This window comes from Budorcas taxicolor, chromosome X, assembly GCF_023091745.1.
Source record: "Budorcas taxicolor isolate Tak-1 chromosome X, Takin1.1, whole genome shotgun sequence".
Taxonomy (NCBI): Eukaryota; Metazoa; Chordata; class Mammalia; order Artiodactyla; family Bovidae; genus Budorcas; species Budorcas taxicolor.
The window spans coordinates 58,070,253-58,091,064 of NC_068935.1; the positions used below are offsets into that span (position 1 = coordinate 58,070,253).

The 20,812-nt window shown below is 49.9% G+C and overlaps 1 protein-coding gene across 1 annotated transcript in view; it reads left to right on the forward strand.

Annotated features, from left to right (window-relative positions):
• The first annotated feature begins 211 nt into the window (after positions 1-211).
• MAMLD1 (mastermind like domain containing 1) overlaps positions 212-20,812 on the forward strand; it is a 57,057-nt gene continuing 36,456 nt past the window's right edge. Inside the window, exons 1-2 of the mRNA XM_052663261.1 lie at positions 212-307; positions 17,458-19,128. Of these exons, the coding sequence (XP_052519221.1) occupies positions 212-307; positions 17,458-19,128 (1,767 nt within the window). The remainder of the gene's footprint in view (positions 308-17,457; positions 19,129-20,812) is intronic.

A 20,812-nucleotide genomic window follows, 5' to 3' on the forward strand; every position in this document is an offset into this window, starting at 1 on the left:
GTGAGGGTGGTGGGGTGGAAAGAGAGACAAGAAAATTGCACATAGCCAACTCCACCCAAACCTGTCCTCAGAGTGCAAGTCTGTGATTCACGGGGTCAATGGTCTCATCTTTGTGTCTGAAAGACAGTGTACTTTTTGTCTCCCTAAGCCCTGTGTCTAGGTCGTTTGGGAAGCGCCTGGGAGAGTCAAGAATAAAATTGCAGGTCAAACAATGGATGACTGGAAAAGTCGACTTGTAGTCAAGAGCATGCTTCCCCATTTCGCCGTGGTGGGAAATCGTCAGGAGCCCAGAAAGCTCCAAGAATCGGTCAGACAATGGGCTATGGGGGGAGGGGGGCTTTGAATGTTTCTAACCTTAAACTTGAACGTAAGATGTGTTGTTGAAGTTCTCTGTGCAAACTTGGTGGCAAGGTACCAACCCCAAATGTAAAGAAACTGAAATGTAACCTAGAAAAGATCCAGGAGATGAGCTGACCCTGCCCCTTGTGAGTTTCAGGAAGAGCAGGAGAGTCCAAGGCTCCGTCTGGATTCCCAGTCCAGCTCTCTCTGCATACACTCCTTTAACTAGGAAGAGACAAAGGGTGAAAAGGGGAAAAAGTCTTTTTCTCTTAATGGAAGCCAGGAATTTGGGGATGTCAGGCACTGAATGTATTATATTAGCTTCCTAGTACCACTGAGAACAGGAAGCCAGTGAGTAGGGCATGAAAGATACTCCCATTTGACTCTCTGGTCCTGATGTCCTTTTAAAAACTCAACTGACAAATTTCTGCTTGCCTCCCTCGGAACTCAGACATCATCCATGAGTGTGAAACTCAAAGTTAGGGATTCCAAAAGTAGTTTTGGAAGCCAGGATTCTAGAAAGGGACATGGGAGCCATTGGTTGGTTGACTCTGACAATAAAAGCCTGCAACCTCACTCACTAGTCTACCAAGTTAGCTTAGTTACTAGGAGGTGCTGCAAGCACAATGGCTGTTATCTCAGTGCATTAGCTCCACAAAGGAGTGGCTTGCTTAATCTCAGCAATTAATAGAGCAGAGAGGAAATGGTTCTTCTAGACCCGTGGGTCTGCTTCCTTCCTCTTCAGAGAAATGGGAGCTGGGGGCTTGGAGGTAATGTCATTTCACATAACTAGAGGGCCCAGCTTCTCCAATTCCAAGGGCAGTCTACTTTGAGTAAGTCAGTTTTCCATTTAGGTGAGAATTCTGATCTTTGCACAGCTGTCAGGGAGTGAGGACATGGTTGAAATCTTTTTTCTCTTTTTTGACCTCGTTGTCTGCCACTAAAAATATATTGAGAAGGTGGTATCTAGTTGAGACATTTACAAAACTTTGTTTACTGGACTTCCAGCTCAAAAAGGATACCGATCAGATGAGATGGCAGAGAGGGAGCAATTACTTACCCATATCCTGTCCTCCAAATTCCCAGCCGTCCCATCAGGCATCTTTCCAAATCAGTCTCCACCCTCCATCCTCATTACCCTTTCTAGCTCTTGCTTCTCTTTTATGGTCAAGAACTAAGTCTGTGAAGGAAAACCTCTTGGTGATAACATCCAGAGACCATGCTTAGTTTCAGTGGGTCTTGCAATTTCTTATTTGTTCCACACTTGTTTCCATCCCAAGGAGAAAAGATTGTGGTGGGGGTTGAAGGTGCAGGATCCTCTTCCTCTTACCCCATGAGCCCCACCACCCCTGTGTAAAGTCTGACTAGTTAAGTAACTGGTTTGGTTTTGACTGGTGTAGATCTGGATGCAGGATGTGTTCCTCCAAGAACAGGTCCTCTGAGCGGCCACCCGCGCCCTCACTCTGGAGAAACAGCCTTGGCTCACACCATTTCTGGGCTTTGCTTCTCTTTCCAGGTGGCCTTTAGAGTCCTTTGTAAGCCTGGCCAAAAATGCACATGCATTGCTTTAGCATCACACCTTGGACTTGATCAAAATCAGCCCTTCTCCCTCCTCAACAACACCCCTTGTTCTGTGGCTCTGAGTGAGCTGGTTCCGAAAGCCCAAGCTGTCCTAGAAGACCAAGGACCTGCCTCAGTTGAGCAGATCCAAAAAAATAAGCCTCAGGCTCCAAAAGCAAGTCTCTCGGATAAGTCCTCTTGGCAATAAAAGCCACGTTCATCTTCCTGGAAGATGCCTGTGGCCTCTGAAGGGTCTGAAACTCAGGGAGCCCACTCTTCTTGGCTGTGCCTGATGGGTAAATGTGGAGCCTGGCCGAGCCAGGCACTGCTGATGTGGCCACCAGTAGCTGGGGCAGCTCTTGGTTTGAGCACAATTGACTTCTCTTGGCTGGTCAACTCCGGCAGCTTCAGTAAGGTAACTGGTACCCATGTGGAGCTCTGCCCTACAGGCCCCACATGCTGAGTAGTGCAGCAACCCCTTGATTGTGGACAGAGACAGTTTCAAAGCAAAATGGCCAGTCAGTTCACCATGAAACCTGCTGTCCAGGACCCAGAATGGAAGCAGCAAGAGGCAGTCCTTGGCAGGAGCAGGGCTGGTGCTGCTCAGGTGTGGCCTGGACTGGGGTCTTGGCTGTTTCCTGTGCTTGCTTTCCCTTGGATGTTTTCTAGTGTCCAGGGATGATACCCCGCAGCCCCATCCTGGGAAACTGTGTGCTTCTGGAAGCACGTCCCTAGCACCACCGTCTCTTCCTGCCAGCATCCTCAGTGGAGAAGGTCTGATGCAGACATCAGCTTACCTGGTTTTCTTCTCCTTTTCCAAGAAACAGACCAACAAAAAACTAATTTCAAGTAAAGATCTGTTCATAAAATTATATCAGTCCCAAAGAAGAGTTCTTTTAAATAGCCCTGGGATCTCCCTGTGAATCATTGTGAGTTCCCATTCAGGAAAACATGCATCCGATGTGATGATTGCTTTTGGCTTAAGACCAGGGCTCAGGACACCTGATTCCAGCCTTGCTTCTGCTCCTAACTAGCTATGGGCCTTTGGCCATCCTTTGCCCACCCTGAGGACAAAGATCAAATTAACCAGGAGTAAGAAGAGCCACTTTTATTTGAGAATTGACTAGGTGCCAGGCACTTGCTAAGCATTCAGGGTGCCTTATCTCCTGTAATCCTGAGAATAACCCTGAGATAAAGAGGCTATCCCCAGGAAACTGAGACTCAGGTTAAGGAACTTGACAAAGTCACAGAGCTAAGACACAACAGAGCTCAGAGCCTGCTTTCTTCGCTGATGGCCTCTGCTGTCTCTTGGCTCTGAATCATGTTGAAAACCACAAAACCCTGAGTACATGTCAGGCGGGAGTAGTTATCATAAGAAAGCACAGCACCTTCTCAGCATTTGTTCATTCATTCAGCTGCCTGATTGCTTAATGACTCTTGTGTGATCTGGAGTTCTACCTTATGAACATTTGGGCATCCACTCAAGCTTGATAAGGCATCCAGTCCTGGCAGTGAGTGTATGGAGTTTTAACAGGAGGCAAAACATTTGGCCCCTCTTTTTGAAGTTAAGATCTCCATCCATTCCTCCCCCAGCATGGTGAGTGGATTGATGACTAGCACGCAAATGTCTCAAATACTAGCATGCCAGGTGGGTGTGTTTTGGAGCTAGGGTGGAATTGGAACTCAGTTATCTCTGTTTGAGTCTACACCCCACCCAAAGTTGTAAAGATTCCCCAGCTCTGAGCAGCCATCTATTCCCTTCATAAGGCAGCTCCAGATGAAATGGAAGCTTTAAGGTATTAGACATACAGTCAGAAAAGGAAAGGCATGCCATGCTCCTGGCTTGTCCTCTGTCCTCTGCATGTCCTCTTTCACCATCTCCCAGAGTTTGCTCAAGCTCATGTCCACTGAGTTGGTTATGCCATCCAGCCATCTCATCCTCTGTCGTCCCCTTCTCCTTTTGCCTTCAATCTTTTCCAGCATAAGGGTCTTTTGCAGTGAGTCAGTTCTTCGCATCAGAGGGCCAAAATATTGTAGCTTCAGCTTCAGCATCAGTCCTTCCAATGAATATTCAGGGTGGATTTCCTTTAGGATTGACTCATTTGCTCTCCTTACTGTCCAAGGGACTCTTAAGAGTCTTCTCCAGCACCACAGTTTGAAAACATTAATTCTTTGGTGCTCAGCCTTTTTTATTGTCCAGCTCTCACATCTGTACATGTCTACTGGAAAAACTATAACTTTTTTTCCCCACAGCCAGTCCCTCTTCATCAGGAAGCTTGCACAAGCCTCTTGTCCTCATCCATCAGAGGGCAGACAGAATGAAAACCGCAATCACAGAAAACTAACCAAACTGATCACATGAACCACAGCCTTGCCTAACTCAATGAAACTATGAGCCATGCCGTGTAGGGCCACCCAAGACAGATGGGTCATGGTGGAGAGTTCTGACAAAACATGGTCCACTAGAGAAGGCAATGGCAAACCACTTCAGTATTCTTACCTTGAGAACCCCATGAACAATATGAAAAGGGGAGCTATATCAAGGGTCCCTATTTGGGTGGCCCCAAGTGCAGCCTGTTTTGTACCCATGGTATGACCTAAACCAACTGCTCACCCCTTCTTCTTCTCACCTCTAAATGCAAAGGGAGCTGAGGAAAGGGAAGAAAGGAGCCTTGTCTGTCTGCTTCAGATAAAGGAGGAGGGCCATTCACTTGCTGCTGTGCTAAGTTTGGGACTTTGTGCCCAGCAGCCCCGGAAGCACACCCTTTTATTTGCAAAAAGAGTAGTGAGGACTCAGTGAGGAGACACCGCATTTCATCCCCAGGCTCTGCCTGGCACTTTGTGTGAGTAAGTTCTTTAACTCCTGAAGCCAGAGGGCCCATGCTGCCAATTTTCTGGGGTCCTTCCTGTGCACCCAGCCCTGGGCTAGACACTGGGCTACAGCAGCTCCCAGCCAAGGGCAGATTTCTCAGGCTTCCTTCACTGGGAACAGATCTGTCCTCAGAAGCTGGGAGGAGAAGGGCATGCTCCTTCATAGACAGTAGCTTCTCTACTCTGGTGACACGCGGACCAAGATCTCCATTTCACCAGGGAGGGGACCGAGGGGCTTTCCCAGTATTATATGGGCAGTAGGTTGGAAACTCAGATCTCAAACCCAGGTGCTCTGACTCCAAATCTCCTCTTCCTTGCCTGCTTCCCATTCCCCAGGTGGGAGTTAAGACAGACGGAGTCTTCCCCAGTCGGGCACAACTTGGAGTTCAGGCTGTAGCAGTGGACAGAATAGAGCCCTAGATTGCCTGGACAGTCCACTCCAGTGGCAGACGGCCCATAAACAGAGATAGAGTGGAGAGGCATCCTGACTTCATACTCATGGCTCCCTGGAATCTTCTGACTGGCATCACCAGCTGCCCAGCCTGGGAGCTAAGAGCCAGTATAATTAAAACCCCACAGGGAGGTAGGGACAGCCACCCGGGTCCTGGGCTAAGTGGTCAAAACAGCTGTCTTAGAAATCTGGAGAGGCAGCCTGGTGTCCCCTGCTTCATGCAGGCTTCAGGCGTGGTGCCTGTGCGGCTCCAGCCCCAGGAGAAGGGAGCTCTCTGGACCTGGGGATTGGGGGCAGTCCAGGCATCAGCTCCTCGGGGAGGCAGCTGTCCCTGAGAGTTACTGGGATCCTGCATGGGACTCTGCCCTCTGTCTGCGTCAGATGAGTGTGAACAAGGTATGGGTCTGAACTCAGTGTAAACCACACAGATTATTACACTGTTAGCACTTTGAAAAAAAAAATGATCAGAGATGGGCATTGACTCAGAAGGGTGATGGGAGACAAGTGTCCTTGGAGCTCAGGGTGGTGCCACTCTGAGCGTTCTGGGTCACAGCCTACAGTGTGTGTGCGCCTTTCTATTTGGGGATTCCCTCCCATGGAGCACGCAGCTGTTTGCTTCCTTTCCTCCTGCCCCTCCTCCTGCAGGGAGGGCTGGACCCTGTTCCAAACACCCAGGCAGAGGCCTTGCCTTCAGCCTGGCCCCTCATGAGGGCAGCACACTGCTGGCCTGGCAGGACACCACTGGGCTCTGCATCCAGGTCCTGCCTGGGTAGCACCGTCCAGCACAGCAGTGACCTAAAAATCCACCACAGTCCACTCTCAGGGGAGGCTCCTGGAAGGGGCAGGTCTACTTAGCAGCTGGCACTCACTGGCACTGCCTATTTCTGAACTTCCAGGAGCCCACACTGGCCATGGCTGCATTCCTCTCCAGCCCCTGCCCCCAGCTTTCTTGATGTCAGGCCTGAGGTGACAGGTGTCTGGAGCTTGAGCTCCCTGGGGTGGGGGCAGGATGGACAATGTTGGACCCCAGGTCAGGGAGACAGGAGAGCCCACTAGGGTGTGTACAGGCTGGCATAGGGCAGCCCTGGTTCACAGGCCCCAGGCACATCAAACTCTGGGTTGGCCTGTGAAGGATGAAACCTCTTACTTTCATTGAAAATCCCCAGCTGGAGAACTCAGCGTGGCTCAGATTGTGGAGATGCGTGTCATAAGCTGCCCCTGGGGTGCCCAATTCTAGACCTGGGGACAGGAAGCATGAACTTCTAAGGCTTGGCCTACAGATTTTAATGTCTGCAGTTGACGTACAATAATTTGTCAAAACCCTGCCTTCTGCCCCTTGGCCTTTCCTTTCTGCTCATCATCTCCCTCCTCCCCCCATCACCAGATCACCAAACCCCAAAGTAACAAAATTAGAAAGGCAGGCAGGAGCCCAGGGTGGGTTTGACTACCAAGGACCCAGACGCAAGACCCACATGTGGCTGGTGCCACCCCTCCCTCCCTCCTGCCCCGATCCCTCTGCACCAACCTGCCTTTGTCTGTGTCCCTCTGGGGCTGCGGGGCACATCCCTCTCCTGCTCCCCATCCAGAGCTCTTCTCCAGGCCCATTGCTCCCCAAGGCAGTCAGCTGGCAGGTGCTCTCATGACACTGAGACCTGACTCCATCCCCGACATACAGCGAATGCTCAGTGAGCAGTGGCTGCCTTCCCTTTTGGCTAGAAGATCCCTTAGAGAGTCTCCAGGTCACCCTCTTTGTCGAACACAAGAGGCCCTGAACACAAAAAAGGCAAAGGGGTGTCCTTCATGGGGCCAGATAGTGAGTTCATCATAATTTCTGAAAAGTGCTTGCCTCTTGGCCTTGTGCTGGGAATAGAAGCGACCAGGGTCATTCGCAGGAAATCTTTCGTTCCGTGGCTTAATTCACATCTGCAGATGCCAGCTGAGCCCTGTCACAAGACTAGGCAGTCTGGGGGTACAGAGATGAGGAGGAAGCCCCAACCTTCCTTTCATGGAACCCATAGAGCACCTGCCAACAGATGGGCAGTAATAACAACTGTCATTAGTGAAGGTTAAACGTGGCATTTGAGACTACTGCATGCCTTACCCAGTTCAGAAATGGTCACCTAGCTTGTATGATGGTTGAAATCTTGAAACTTTTCAGCTCTGAAAATGTTGCCTGCTACTGTCTTGTGAATATTAGGCCTATGTGTGCCCCTGCAGTGTGAGGAAGGCAATTTGGAAATAACCTTTGTGCCTTGGGGTAGATGCCTGTGTGGTAGGTCAGGGCTAGGCAAACTCCCACCCATGGATGAAATGTGGCCCGCAGCCTATTTTTCTAAATAAAGTTTTATTGGCACAAGCCACACCCATTCATTAACATATTGTCCACTCTAGAGTTTCAGCAGGGAGTACATGACCTGCAAAGTCTAAGATAGTTACTCTTCGAGCCTTACAGAAAGTTTTATGGCCCCTAATCTAAATCACTGGGCTTTGGATCATTTTTCCCAAGGCCATAGTTTCCTCTCAGTCTATGCCACTTGAGGGACTATCACAGATTTTGACACCTCTCCAGGAGTTCTGCTTCCTCTCCTGAGCCACAGCTCTCCCATCACCATCCAGGCAGACCTTTTACAAATAGAGCTGGTCATTCCTTTGTGCAACCACCCCCGACAGTGGTTTCCCACTGCAAATATCTTCCCATCCACCCCCTGCCCAGGGTGGCAAAGCTCTCTGTGAGCCACAGGTGTCCCCCTGGCTCGCTATGCACCAAGTACACTGACCACCTGCCTGTCCCTGGAACATGCTGTGAGCTTCCCCCCAGGGCCTCTGTCCTCCTGCCTGGAGCATTCTGCACCCGTCCTCCTGAACACTCTGTCACATCACTCCCCTTCGGTCCTCTGAAGGATCCTTCTCACACTGTTCTTGTTCTTGCTCTTTGTGTACCGTCTGTCCCACTTGAATTCCAGCTCCTTCGCAGTCTGGTTCCCCACTCCTCTACCCAGTGTGTGCTTATTCTGAGAGGGTCTCTGTTCTGGGTCCCCTAAACAGCCCTGCTTTGTACAGTTAGAAGCCTCCCTCTCTATAGTGAACAGATGCTCCGTGCCACTCTCTTTTTCTAGAGTAAGCTTGAGGCACTGAAGTTGCCTAGTGTTAGGGCTGCCTGCATGACACCGTCAGAAAATCTCAGCATTGTCTTGCCTCTTTTTCTTTCTCCTTTAAGTCAAGCCTTTGGACTTTAGAACAATGAACTTGGCCAATATAAAATATCTCCAGGAAGCCAGCCCCCAGACACCAACATCCAACGTCTGCTTTCTGAATATATGGCTTCAAAGAGCTAAGAGTACAGTAGCCGAGTGCTGTCCATCCTATGTTTTTAAGCCACATGACAGCTAAGGAACTTAAGAATGCCTTGCCCTTTCCTGTACTTAAATCTGACAAAATTACTTCATTGGCAGCATTTTAACAAACAAAAATCTCTTGTGCTTTTGCCAATAATTCAGCTTCAGTTTTCCAAGTGAGAAAAAGGTAATTATGAGTGATGAGAAGGAGACAGTTTTGAGGTTTCTGTTAATAACACATTCAGAATTGTTAACACTTTCAGTCTTCCCCTGGCCCAGTCAGTGCAGCTTCTTACAGTGGGGTGGACCAGAAAGGAAGCACTCTGTAGGAATGGTGCCTTAGCCATCAGCACCCTGGCCACTACCTGTTAAAGCATCACCACCACCATTAGCACCTCCACCAACACCACCAACACCACCTCCACCAAACACCAACACCACCTCCACCTCCAAACACCAACACCACCTCATTTACCAGCACCAATGCCACCTCCATAACCAACACCATCACATTCACACACACACAGAGGCAGGGGAAGTTTTTCAGGCTGTCTGACATATTCTCTGGTGCCATAACAGACACTTCCACACACAGTGAAAGAAAAGAATAGTTTCAGGTTGTCATTATTCTCCATACGTAAAACTGCTCTTATTGCTGTGCGCCTTGGAACTCTGGAACATCAGCACATGTCTGCAGCCGCAAGTCAGTAAAGATTCATTAGGAGAAAGGCCAATACCTCTGAGTGCTACACCTTTAAGAAAGATAAGTTTGGATGAGAGATCTTCCACTTCATAAAAGCCTTTACTGAGGATTTCCTTCCAATGGCAAATTCTTGTTGCATTTATGATCTGGTTGACAAAAGTTAGCCTTGCACACAGCTGTTCAGGAATGCCGCCAATGAGTAAGGGCAGATCTGCCTCGAACAGCAAATGCTGCTGAGTAACTGTGTTACAGACTATTTTAGGACCACCAAGAAAGTGTTTGCGTTTTCAAGAGGGGAAAGAGAGAGACTTATGTATTTGATATGAGCACCATGCCAGACCCTATGCTCACGTTCCATCTCTAAGCTCACGTGATTCTGATAACAGATTTGTGAGCAGCCTCACTCTCCCCATCTGGGTTGCAGAGGACTGCAAACATACCAGAGGCCAGCAAACATACCAGAGGCCACAGACTTGTACACTCAAAAAAGCTTAATTTTATGGTCTATGAATTTTGCCTCATTTTGAGAAAAAGAGGACCTGAATCATTTCACAGTGTATACTTATAATAAATCATCACATTGTGTGCTTTTAAAAAATTCAAATTGTACAACCTCAAGAATTAGAATTTTATTGTCACGCATACCTCAATAAATCTGGAAAAAAAAAGAGGACCTAAAGAACGTGGAGGGTCTGTGCAGTGACCTGAAGCTTGTCATCCCATGTTCCCTCCCAGCCTCTGGTTTTATGACATCAGAGCTGAAACAGCCTGACTCGAAGATCTCTTCATTGGACTGCATACATCTGCAGGCAGTTTGTGTATTTTAGAGCCAGGAGTTGGTGCCCAGCCACTAAAATGTGCTTATTTGGTAAGCATGTGACCTCCAGAATACACCGATGAGTCAGGTGTCTCTGGATTCTTCCCATGCCTACACAGCTGCTGAGTTTCCCATGCAGGAAAATTCCTTCCTGCCATGGTCTAAAACCTGTCTCCATCTTATCTAGCCCATTGTTGGGGCAGAGGCAGAAGTGAAGTCCCCTTCTGCTTAAGCTTCAAGACCTGCCTTCAACCCTTACAAAAACAGGGACGTAATATTGTTCTTTCAACCTTCTCTTCCTGTAACAGCTTCCATTCCCACAGAAGCAGAGGTCTGTACCTGGGTGCAGGGCAGGAGGTTACTGTTCAATCCCCAACTGGTTTTCTGTTCCCCCATTAAAATTACTGTTTCCTCAGACATGGTGGGAGAGCTGGCAGCCTTCCTGGTAACTGGCGACTGGTAGGACTCTAATAAAACGTGTAAGTAAGCACAGTTCATTTGACTGAGATTGCAATTAATGCAGACCTGCTACTCTCAGTATCAACATGACTAGTCCACACACACACACACACACACACACACACACACACTGTGTTCCAGTCGTTCCTTGTTGAGAAGGCATGGAGAGATATTTGGGGCAGAACCATAATTTGACCCCAGCTGGACTGGGGCCAGTTGTGCTTTCTTGAAGAGGGTCTGGAATTGGAAGTGTTGTACAAGTCCTGCCCATGGCAAGGACACTTATGCACCATCAGACTTTCCTTGGCCTATCTGTACCCCAAGGAGAAAGGACCTCTTAGGTGGGGAAGAAGATAATTTATCTTTTCTCTGCAGGAGCAGTCCAGGTAGAAAGTCATAACATCAACTTACCAAAGCTGGGACCTGTTCACTTTGTGGATGGGGAACCTGAGGCTCAGAGTGGGGTAGGGATCTAGGAGAGTTCGCACCACATGGTACTGAGAAGCAGAGCCCAGGGAGAAGTGAGAAAACTGGGCTTAAGTGAACTCTGAGGGCTCTTCTGCCCTCCTCACATATAGAAACCCAAGTCTGCCCAGTGGCCCTGGTGGCCTCCAACCTCGGCTCTGCCCTTCCCTTTCCCCTTCCCTGCATGTTTCTGGGCACACCAGCCTAATTCAGGTGAAATGCAGATGACACTTGTTAACCTGAGTCCTTCACAGGCAGAGTCATCCAGGCTGGGACAGAGCCCTTGCCTCTGACCTTCAGCTTCTAGTCTGGTTCCACAGGCAGCACCTGCTCGATCTCTAGACCAACCTTGTCAAATCCATCCTGGTACTCGAAAACGACTCCATCTTTCTCTTCTCCTCCAAGTACTCATCTTTTTCCCCTGATGATGCTACTTGGGGAGGTGTTTGGAGGAATCCAGGGCAGGGTTTTTTCCAGTGGAAAGAGTTTCTCTGGGAGTCAGAGAAACTGAACTGGTCCATGGGCATATCCCTTCCTGGCTCTGTGCCTCATGTGAAAGGGAGGGGGTTGGCCAGGCATTAAGGGCCCAGCAGTCCTGACAGTGTAGGAGTGCAAGGCTCAGACTCGAGAAACACTTGGTCAATGATGGACTATTTGGAGGCTTCTTAGGGGGTGGTACAGGATGAATTATGAGCCCCTTAAATCCATATGCCTCTGTGAGTTTGAGGCCATTCTTAGAACTATCAATTTTTCCACCTGGTATGCCTACACTACAGAAAGGGAGAACACAGTTCTAGAAAATTCCCACCTGTGGGGGCTGCTGTTCAGATCACTCAGGTTGGGATGGCTGAGGGCTGCAGAAAGGGTGGTGGAGCCCAGAGTGGTGGGTGGTGGCAAGCAGCACCACTGGCTGTCAGGTCAGTGTCATCAGTGCCGGGCTGCTCATCTCCTTCCACTCTCAGCCCCATGTCCGGATCCTAGAGGATGTGACTTCATTTGCCAGAGAGCAAGCCGAGGCCCGCACTGGAGGGCACTGTGGGACCAGGGCCTGGGGATTGACATCAGCAACAATGAGTGCTTCTGATGTGTATTCCTCAAAGATACTGTGAGGCACCCAGGGCAAGCAAACTGTGTACTCATTCTGCAGAAGAAATCGAGGCTCAGAGAGGGGGAGTGACTTGCCCATAGTCACACAGTAGATGGAGGTGGTAGGACTTCCATCAGGTCTGCTGGTGCCACTCCAGTGCTCCCTCCTCCATCAACCCCAGCCTGCCTCTGCCAAGCATGAAGCCTGTCAGCTCAGGGCAAGCCCGGGTGAGATTCTGGCTCCAAACCACCTCTTAGCAGAGATTCATTCCTGAGACAAACTGACTCCTCTAGAAGCCAGTCAGCATTCAGGATTCCCTGCCATTCCCATCCACCCCAGGATTCTCCACAGCCTCAGGTCTTTACAGTTCTGAAAAGTCTTTCTGCTGAAAGTCCTGTTTGTGCTACAAAAATGTCAGTTTTAGTTTGCAGGGATTTAGTTCAGCTTCTCTCTCTTCCTGCAAACCCTGTCCTGGTCCTGCCGCATCGTCCCTTATTCTATTCTGGGGCTGCCTCGCCCAGGCCCCACCATGTCGTCTCTGTTCTGAGCAAGTCTACTGGGGAACACTCTTGTCTCGGAGGCCTTGAAATCCAAGCTCGTTGGCCAGTGTGAGGTTCCTGGCAACTCACTGGAAGCATATGAAACAGCACGTGGAAGGTGTTGACGGTGGGTGGGTAGTCTTGTGAGAGAGCGAGCCTGAGAGAAGCAAAAGCAGACTGGCCTGGCTGAGCCGCAGGGGGCGCTAGTGAGGGAGGAAGGGGAGACTGCACCACCACAGGTGATTTCCAGCTTTGTGATGCTTTTGCTCAGGGCCTCTGGAGGGAAAAAAAAGGTCTCTCTTGGACACGTACACCCTCCTACATTCTTAGCCAAAACGGATAGTGAATATTTTTGCTGGCCTTTTGTAGGTGTTCTTGTTAAACCACCAGCTAGAGTGTCCAAAATTAAGTGTTTATAGCAGCCTGCCAGACTTCTTGGAATGATATATATATATATATATATATATATATATATATGAAAAAGTAATATATACATATATATGAAATATTCTTTCTTCTATTTATGCCTGTTTTCTGAGCCCAGACTGTACTCTTATAACCTAGACCATTTTCCAAGATTTTGTTGCCTTTTTTTTTTCCATTCCAGACTAAAATGTAGAAAGGGAAGAATTGCCATATGTCATTGTTCAGACAGAACAGAAATAATGTTGACTTCAGAGCTGAAGTTGGCCCCTCTCAGAAGGGTTGCCTTTGTTTTCTCATTATTTAGGGGGCGTGGAAGGCATCACATGCTTTGAAATGCATTTTAATGAATGTTTATCAGGTCGTGAGGATCACATTGGTGGCTTTGTCTACCCGATTATGAAATGGGACTCTGCTGGTCCTGGTGGATGGAGATAAAGTCATTCCTTTCTAAAAGATGCCAGGGCACCATCCCTCACTTGCCCTCCCCCTTCCACACCACAGGCCTCCTGAGGTCTAGTGCTAGTGTTAGCCCCTAGCTAGCTGTGGACCATGAGCAGATCATAACCCATTCTGTTTCATGTAAACAGGGAAGGTTGAGATGTGGTCTCTGGCAATCCTGCAGGTGGCTACTGATTCCCTTATTGTTAAAAAAATAAAGCCCTCCCAGTGAGAGGGCAGGGTCATGGGTAGTACAAGGCCCACCTGGGGGAAGTAGGGGCTGCCTGGGTACTGGGCCCACAGCTTGCTGTATGGAGTCCACAAAGACTGGAAAATGGCCAACAGGTAAAGCTGTTTAGAAGGGTTTGGAAGTTTGGTGGGGACCTGCTGCCCCCAACATGACGCTGAGAAGGGAAGTCGTTCCAGGGTAGCAAGCTCTCTGTGGCACTTGATCAGAAGTGTGGCCACCCATTTCAGTCAAGCACCCCAGCCCAGACAGGCTGACCTCAGTGGCGGCAGCACCCAGGTGCCCAGGTGACCCAGCCATGATGTCAGCGTGTCACCAGCAGCAGGGAAAGCCAGGCCGATTTCTCGCAATAGAGATGAGTAAGCAGTCATGGGATCCTGATGGAGGAGACACTGAACTTGCAATAGATCGTCACGCCTCCCAGAGGCCTGGTGAAAGCAGATGCTGGTGTAGCCTGGCTGAGTACGTCTGTCCACACAGCCAACTTCCTTCAGCTTATTTAGGCTTGGCTGGGGATCTGGCTGTCGAGCCAGGGTGCTTTAGGCCAACCATTGAAAGCTCTCCCTATAAAATCTGAAAATGCAAAGCTGCAGCCACTAGCAAAGTGGAACTGAGTGGGGAATAGTGGCTTGGCAGCACTCAGTGAGTGTCTGAAAAGTTGGGGGCACATACTCTCATTTCAATGCCAGTGGTCCCCACTATTAACTTTAGCATCTGTTGGTTGTGGCCTACCTTCCCTACCTCTTGCTCCTTTGATACCAAAAGGATAATGGCCAACCCACAGTTAAATGAAAGACCTTGAAACCCACAGTGTGAGCCAGGAAGTCCAGGCTCTTGCAACTCACAGCCCCTGCCCTCCCTACTTTCCTTCCCATCCCCCCAACCCCATCCTTCCCCAACCTGATCCTATGCAGACTTCCCTGGCATTCAGCTTCCGTTGATTCCAAGACATTAAGAGCATCATGTTGGGCATAGCTATTGCCAGCTCAGACTCCCAGCAGGGGATCCTATGTAAAGCCCACACTGAGTCATTCCTTACTGATCCATTTTAGACATTTCTATTTTCGATATATTGGATTTCTTTTTAAGTCTTCAGGCAAAAATAAAAGAGCCCAAATTTCAGTCTGAAACACGGTAACTTGTCTGCAGCCCTTAACTTATTGAATGAACGGCCAGGAAGACACGAAACAGCTCTCTGGGTGCTAGGTCATTTGCGTTCATTGGCCATGCATTCATTCAGCTGATGTTTACTGAGCACCTGCCATGGGTCACGTCCATAGTAAGCACTCCTGGGTCGGAGGGGGGCCGCTGAGTGGAGGGCCTCTCGTGTGCCTCCTGCAGCCCACCCCAGCCCCTTCCTACCCACCCCTGCTAGTCAGGCCTCAGTAATCTGGTGGCAGAGCTACCCCCAAAAGTGTCTTTGTTGGGATTGCAGACTTCTTAAGAAGAAAGGCAGAGAAGTAAGCAAGTCCCCTCTCTGAGAGAGGGGGAGCCCGCCCTGCAGGGATGGGGTGGTTGGCATCCTGCTGTGGGGGAATGAAGACTGGGTCCATAGGTAGCTGAACGGTGGATGCAGGCCCTGCATCTGCAGGCACCCCTGGGGCCCTCTGGCCATGCTGCCCATCCCTGGGTCTCAGGGCCCCCATCTTCAAAGGACAGGGTTGAATTCCCAGAGCACTTCCATATCTGCCCTCTGTAATGCCAGCCAGCAATTAATGAGGGTCCACTAGACGTCAGAGATTGTGTCCCATTTCCCATAGCAGTCTGAGCAGCATCATGAGATGAGAACTAAAAGGACACTGATTATACAAACAAACTCAGGACTCAGAGATTCTGTGTTGAGGCCAATGCATAGTCATGTCTGCCTTGAGACCAGGGCTCTAGGCCATCCTGCCCCACCCATGCTCTAGGCCAGTGGTTATTAACTTGGCAGTCCACTGAGAATCAGCCAGGGAGCTGTGACAGAGTTTGGGGGCCTGGGCCCCAGCCCGGAGGAGACAGTGGTGGTAGAGCCAGGAAGCTGGGGGTTTTGAGGTGAATCCGATGGGCAGCAAGGCCCTGGATGTGCAGCCCCAGGGGACCTCTTTTGAGTCCACTCTGCTGTGAGAGTCATAACCACTGTCACGCTAGCAGGTGGCCCACACACACACACGCCTTGGCCCTCCAGTGAGCCAAATGTGAGGGCATGTCGCAGGACCATCACTGGATGCCCCGCTGAGCCTGCCAAGTCAGAAAGAGGTTTCTTCATGGGAAAGGGCTTCAGGGGAAATGGAGCTGCGAGAGCGTTGGCGTTTAGGTGGTTCCCACAGAATCCTGTGCTCCACCCCCTTCACTTTCACATGCAGGTCATGGTCACTTACAGGTCAGCTGTGGATGACCGTATGAGCCTTAAATGAGTAAGAAATACTGCATTACTAAGTGCTTTGCTGTATTCCTGGAGGCTAGACTTTTATAAATGGTAGGCAGCTCCCCCAAGTGCACATCACAGACTAGGGCCATTCCCTGTTGCTTCCTATTGCCCCAACCTGATGATGCATCTGTGCACAGGCATTTCTTATTTAGATAGCTGCATATCTGGGGGGAGGGATTACAGTAAAAGTGTTAATCACTCAGTTGTGTCCAACTCTTTGTGACCCCATGGACTGCAGCCCGCCAGGCTTCTCTGTCCATGGGATTCTCCAGGAGAATACTGGAGTGGGTAGCCATTTCCTTCTCCAGGGGATCTTCCCGATCAAGGGGTTGAACCCACATCTCCCGCATTGCAGGCAGATTCTTTACCGTCTGAGCCACCTGGGAAGCTTTATACATTTGAGGGGGGATTACAAGTCATTCCCATTAAAAACGATCGATATTTTTAAAAATACAGAGAATAGACTAAATGGAGTTGCCAGTCACCCTCAAGAGATGAGCACTCCACAGAGTTGCATGCACGTTTTTCCAGTGTGTGTCCTTGGAAATGTTTGTGTATGCATGTGTACAGATGCACGGAGCCTTGCTACAGTGACTGTTTTGCACGTTGTTATTCTCCAAAGAGTGTCTCTCAGACAGCTGCCCAAAAGAACATGCCAGGTCTACTTCATTCCTCCAAAGCCTGTGCTGTAGCCAGTTTTCTCACAGGAGCCTGATGCATGTAACCAAAGACAGGGAAACAACCTAAAAATGTTTAGTATGTATGTTCAATGTGTAACTCACGGTTTGATTTTTAAAAATCAGGCTATCCGTAAACAGGTGTAAATTGCAACTTGCTTAGCAATTTCTTCTTTGCCCTCCAACGTCTGCCCAAAAACTCCTCCAAAGGGGCAGAGAAAATCCTGTGAGTGACTTTCTGTACTGTTTGGTGCAGACAGCATAATGCTTCATTTGAAATCTAACAAGATAGGCTAAATGAAACAGCAACAGAAAAGCATCATGGTTCTAAAAATAGACTGTATTATATAGTTTGCACAACTCTTTCTAAAACTGTTACAGAGACAGCATAATGCTTTATCTGAAATCCAGCAAGATAGGCTAAATGAAACAACAACAAAAAAGCATCATGGTTCTAAAAATAGACTATATTGTATAGTTTTCACAACTGTAAGTCTTGAAACTGACACATCTGTTTTATCTTGTAAGTTTCCTGTCCAATAGCATTAATGTGCCAAGCCTTTATAAACACTCTCTCTCTTTCTTTCTTTCTCTCCTCTTCCCTCTGTCTCCTCTTTTCTCTTCCAGGCACAGGGAACCACTAAGCGGAGGCAGGAAGGAGAAGATTTCCAGCTTTCAGGCATGGGCGACGAAGGTTACCCTAATCAAATCAAGAGACCATGCCTTGAAGATGTCACCCTTTCAATGGGCCCGGGTGCCCATCCCAGCACAGCCTGTGCACAGCTGCAAGTTCCTGCGTTACCCATGAACCCTAGTTCTGCAGCAATGGCAGCCCCTGGCCATCCGTTACTACTGGACAATAGCCCCAGGAATGGCAGCGTCATGGGCCCACCATTTGCAGGGCCACCAACAGCAGAAATGGGAGTGAAAGGCCCCTCTATTCCTTACTATGACAAAACCAACAGTGCACCGGCTGTGGATCAGGAACTTCAAGATCTGCTGGAGGAGCTCACAGAAATTCAAGAATCTTCTCAGAGTGAGCTCGATCTTGAGAAAATCCTGGGGACCAAGCCGGAAGAACCGCTGGTCTTACACCACCACCCACCGGCAACCTTAGGCGCGACGGCCAAGCCCACGGTTCAGATGCCACGCTTGGAGAGCCTCAGTTCCGGCAAGGACTTTGCTTCCAGTTGCAGCCAGGTCACTGGGGTGTCGCTTCAGATCCCACCCTCCTCTGCGGGGCTCAGCTATGCAATTACGCCTGCCAGTAAGCAGATGGCCTCCCCAAGTTCCTCGACTGTGCAGGCCAAGAATCAGGCCCAGGTGACACTCTCAGCTGCCCTACCGCCACTCCCAGTGTCTCAGTGGCATCATGCCCACCAGCTGAAAGCGCTGGCGGCCAGCAAGCAGGGCTCCAGTAAGAAGCAGCTGGGCCCCACCACCAGTTGGTCTGCCCTGCCTCCTTCTGGCCTCTCCCCACCTTACCAGCCAGTGCCCGTGGTCTCACCACAGCCGCTGTCGCCCTTCAGCCCTCAGGGGCTCATGGTGTCCTGTATGTCATCGAACAGCCTGCCGGGGAGCACCCTCCAGGGCTCTCCCAATGCCTTACTGTCCAGCCTGGCGCCCAGCAGCAGCACTGTCCTTGGGCCGGCCAGGCCCTACGTGCCGGAGAAGTTCCCTAGCCCCACGCTCCAGCAGCCACCACCATTTAGCGCGCAGACCTCCATCCTTGCCAACCTGGTGTCCTCTTCCATCAAACACCCTCAGGGGCACCTGATGTCTGCTCTGCCCACCAGCAACACGGGGCCCTTAACCCCCTATCGCCCAGAGACACTGTCTAGCCCAGGCCTGCCCCAGCAGTCCTTCACTGCACAGTGCCCCCTGATTCAGGGCCTCACCACCTCCACTCATCCGCTCTGCCAGCCGCAGCCACCAGCCAATGCTATCTACAAGCCCAAAACCCTGAGCATGATCATGCAGCAGGGCCTGACCAGCCCCAGCCCGGGAGCCTCAGAGCCCTTTCCTTTTGGCCACACCAAGCCCTTGTCACATTTCATCTCTGAGCCAGGCCCCCAGAAGATGCCGTCAGTGCCCACCACAGCTCGGCAGCCTGCCTTGCTGCACTACCTGCAGCAGCCCACACCACCACCGGCCTCTTCTGCCACGGCCTCGTCCACGGCCACCTTGCAGCTGCAGCAGCAGCCGGATCTTTCTTCATTCCTCCTGCAGCATGTGACACAGCAACCACAGCGCTTTCAGCGGTCTCTGGCCTCGGGGGATTCCATGCCTTCTCTGCCCAGACAGGTAAGCCGATCTCATCTCTGGTTTTGTCCCTTGGTTTTGGAAATAAGAACTGTGTTTCATGCTATTGAGAGCTGGCTTTGGAGGCAAATTCAGGCTCTAGCTCTTTAGAGACTGGGCTTGACTCTGGAAAAGTCTGTTTAAGTTGGGTTATTCTGCACAGTCAAAGCACAATATTAAAGAGGGCAAGGTTATGGTCTCACTTTCTGTTCAGGTCACTTAGATTCCCTGGGAGAAAACTGCACCCAGAGGTGCTGCCAGGGGAAGGAACCAGGGCAGACAGGTCAGAATTGCACAGATCCGCTTCTCCTGAACTGGGCCATGAGGCACATTCCCTCACTCAGGACCAGTGAAAGCTTCATAGGATGCAAGGAAATTGCTCTAAGCACTTAAATCTTGTCCTTGCTGGCATAAAGTTGCAAACCGGGCCTTCTAGAAGTGCCACAGCAAATATCTGCTGGGCAGTGTGCTGTTTCGTGACCCCTGCACCAGATGCTGAGGCAGGTCCTAAATGAAAAGGTCGGAGATGTGTCAAGTAGTTATTCTTACATCCCCATTTTACAGATGAAGAAACTGAGGCTCAGAGCATTGAAATGACTTGCCCAGAGTCACACAGTTAGCAAGGAGCCAAGCAGGAACTTGAAGGCAGGTGGTCTTGCCCCAGAGCCCATGCTTTTCTCAATACCCCTGTGACTTCTCTTTCTTCTCCTGCAATCTTTTCAATCACTCGCTTCACCTTCTCACCAGGTGATATCTATCACAGTTTCCATCTTTCATGCTCTGATCCTTGTCTGTATTAGTTATCTATGGCCAGGTAACAAATTGGCCTGAAACAACCACTTTCAAGCAGCACACATGGACTATTTAATACTTCACAGTTTCTGTGGGCTGGGGATCTTGGCACAGCTTAGCAGGCCTTCTGGCCCCATGTCTCTCACAAGGCTGTGGTCATCTCAGGGCTCAACTGGGGAGGACTGGCTTCAAAACTCACTGCTGTGGTTGTTGGCAGGAAATAGTTCCTTACGGGTTATTGGACTGAGGCCTCTGTTCTTCATGAGCTGTTGGCCCGAGGCCTCCCTCAGTTCCTTGCCTCATGGGCCTCTTCACAGAGCTTCTCCTAACATTATAGCCAGTTTCATCAGAGTGAGCAAGAGAGAATATGCCAGCAAGAGAGAATATGCCAGCTAGAGAGGTTGAGGGGAGGTTGCCAGTGAGTCAAAAGCCCCAGTCTGTATAACCTAGTTTGGAAAGTGACATTGCATCACATGTGCAGCATTCTGTTCACTAGACTTGAGCATGAAGTGGTGAATACTAGTGGGGGATCACAGGGTAGTGAGGGTACCAGGAGGCAGGGATTGGTCAGTGGGAGCCACACCAGGTGTCTCCCTGCCCCGGCTCCTCTCTTCATGCTTCTTCTTTACCATTGCTCTCTTGATCTTTGTTCAAACTCAGTTTGCCCAATAAACCATCTTAAACTTGTTGCCCCAATAAACCATCCATTTCTCTAAGCATAACCTTGCTATAAGACAGACCTGATCATGTTCACACTTGCTCAGAAAATTCTGGAGGCCCATCAGCTGGCTCCATCTATCTCCTTAGACCAGTGTCCTTCGGGTCTTTAAGTGCTTACAGCTCCTGGCTCACTCTGCGTTCTTGGCCTTGACTCCCACCATTGCCTGTGTCTAGC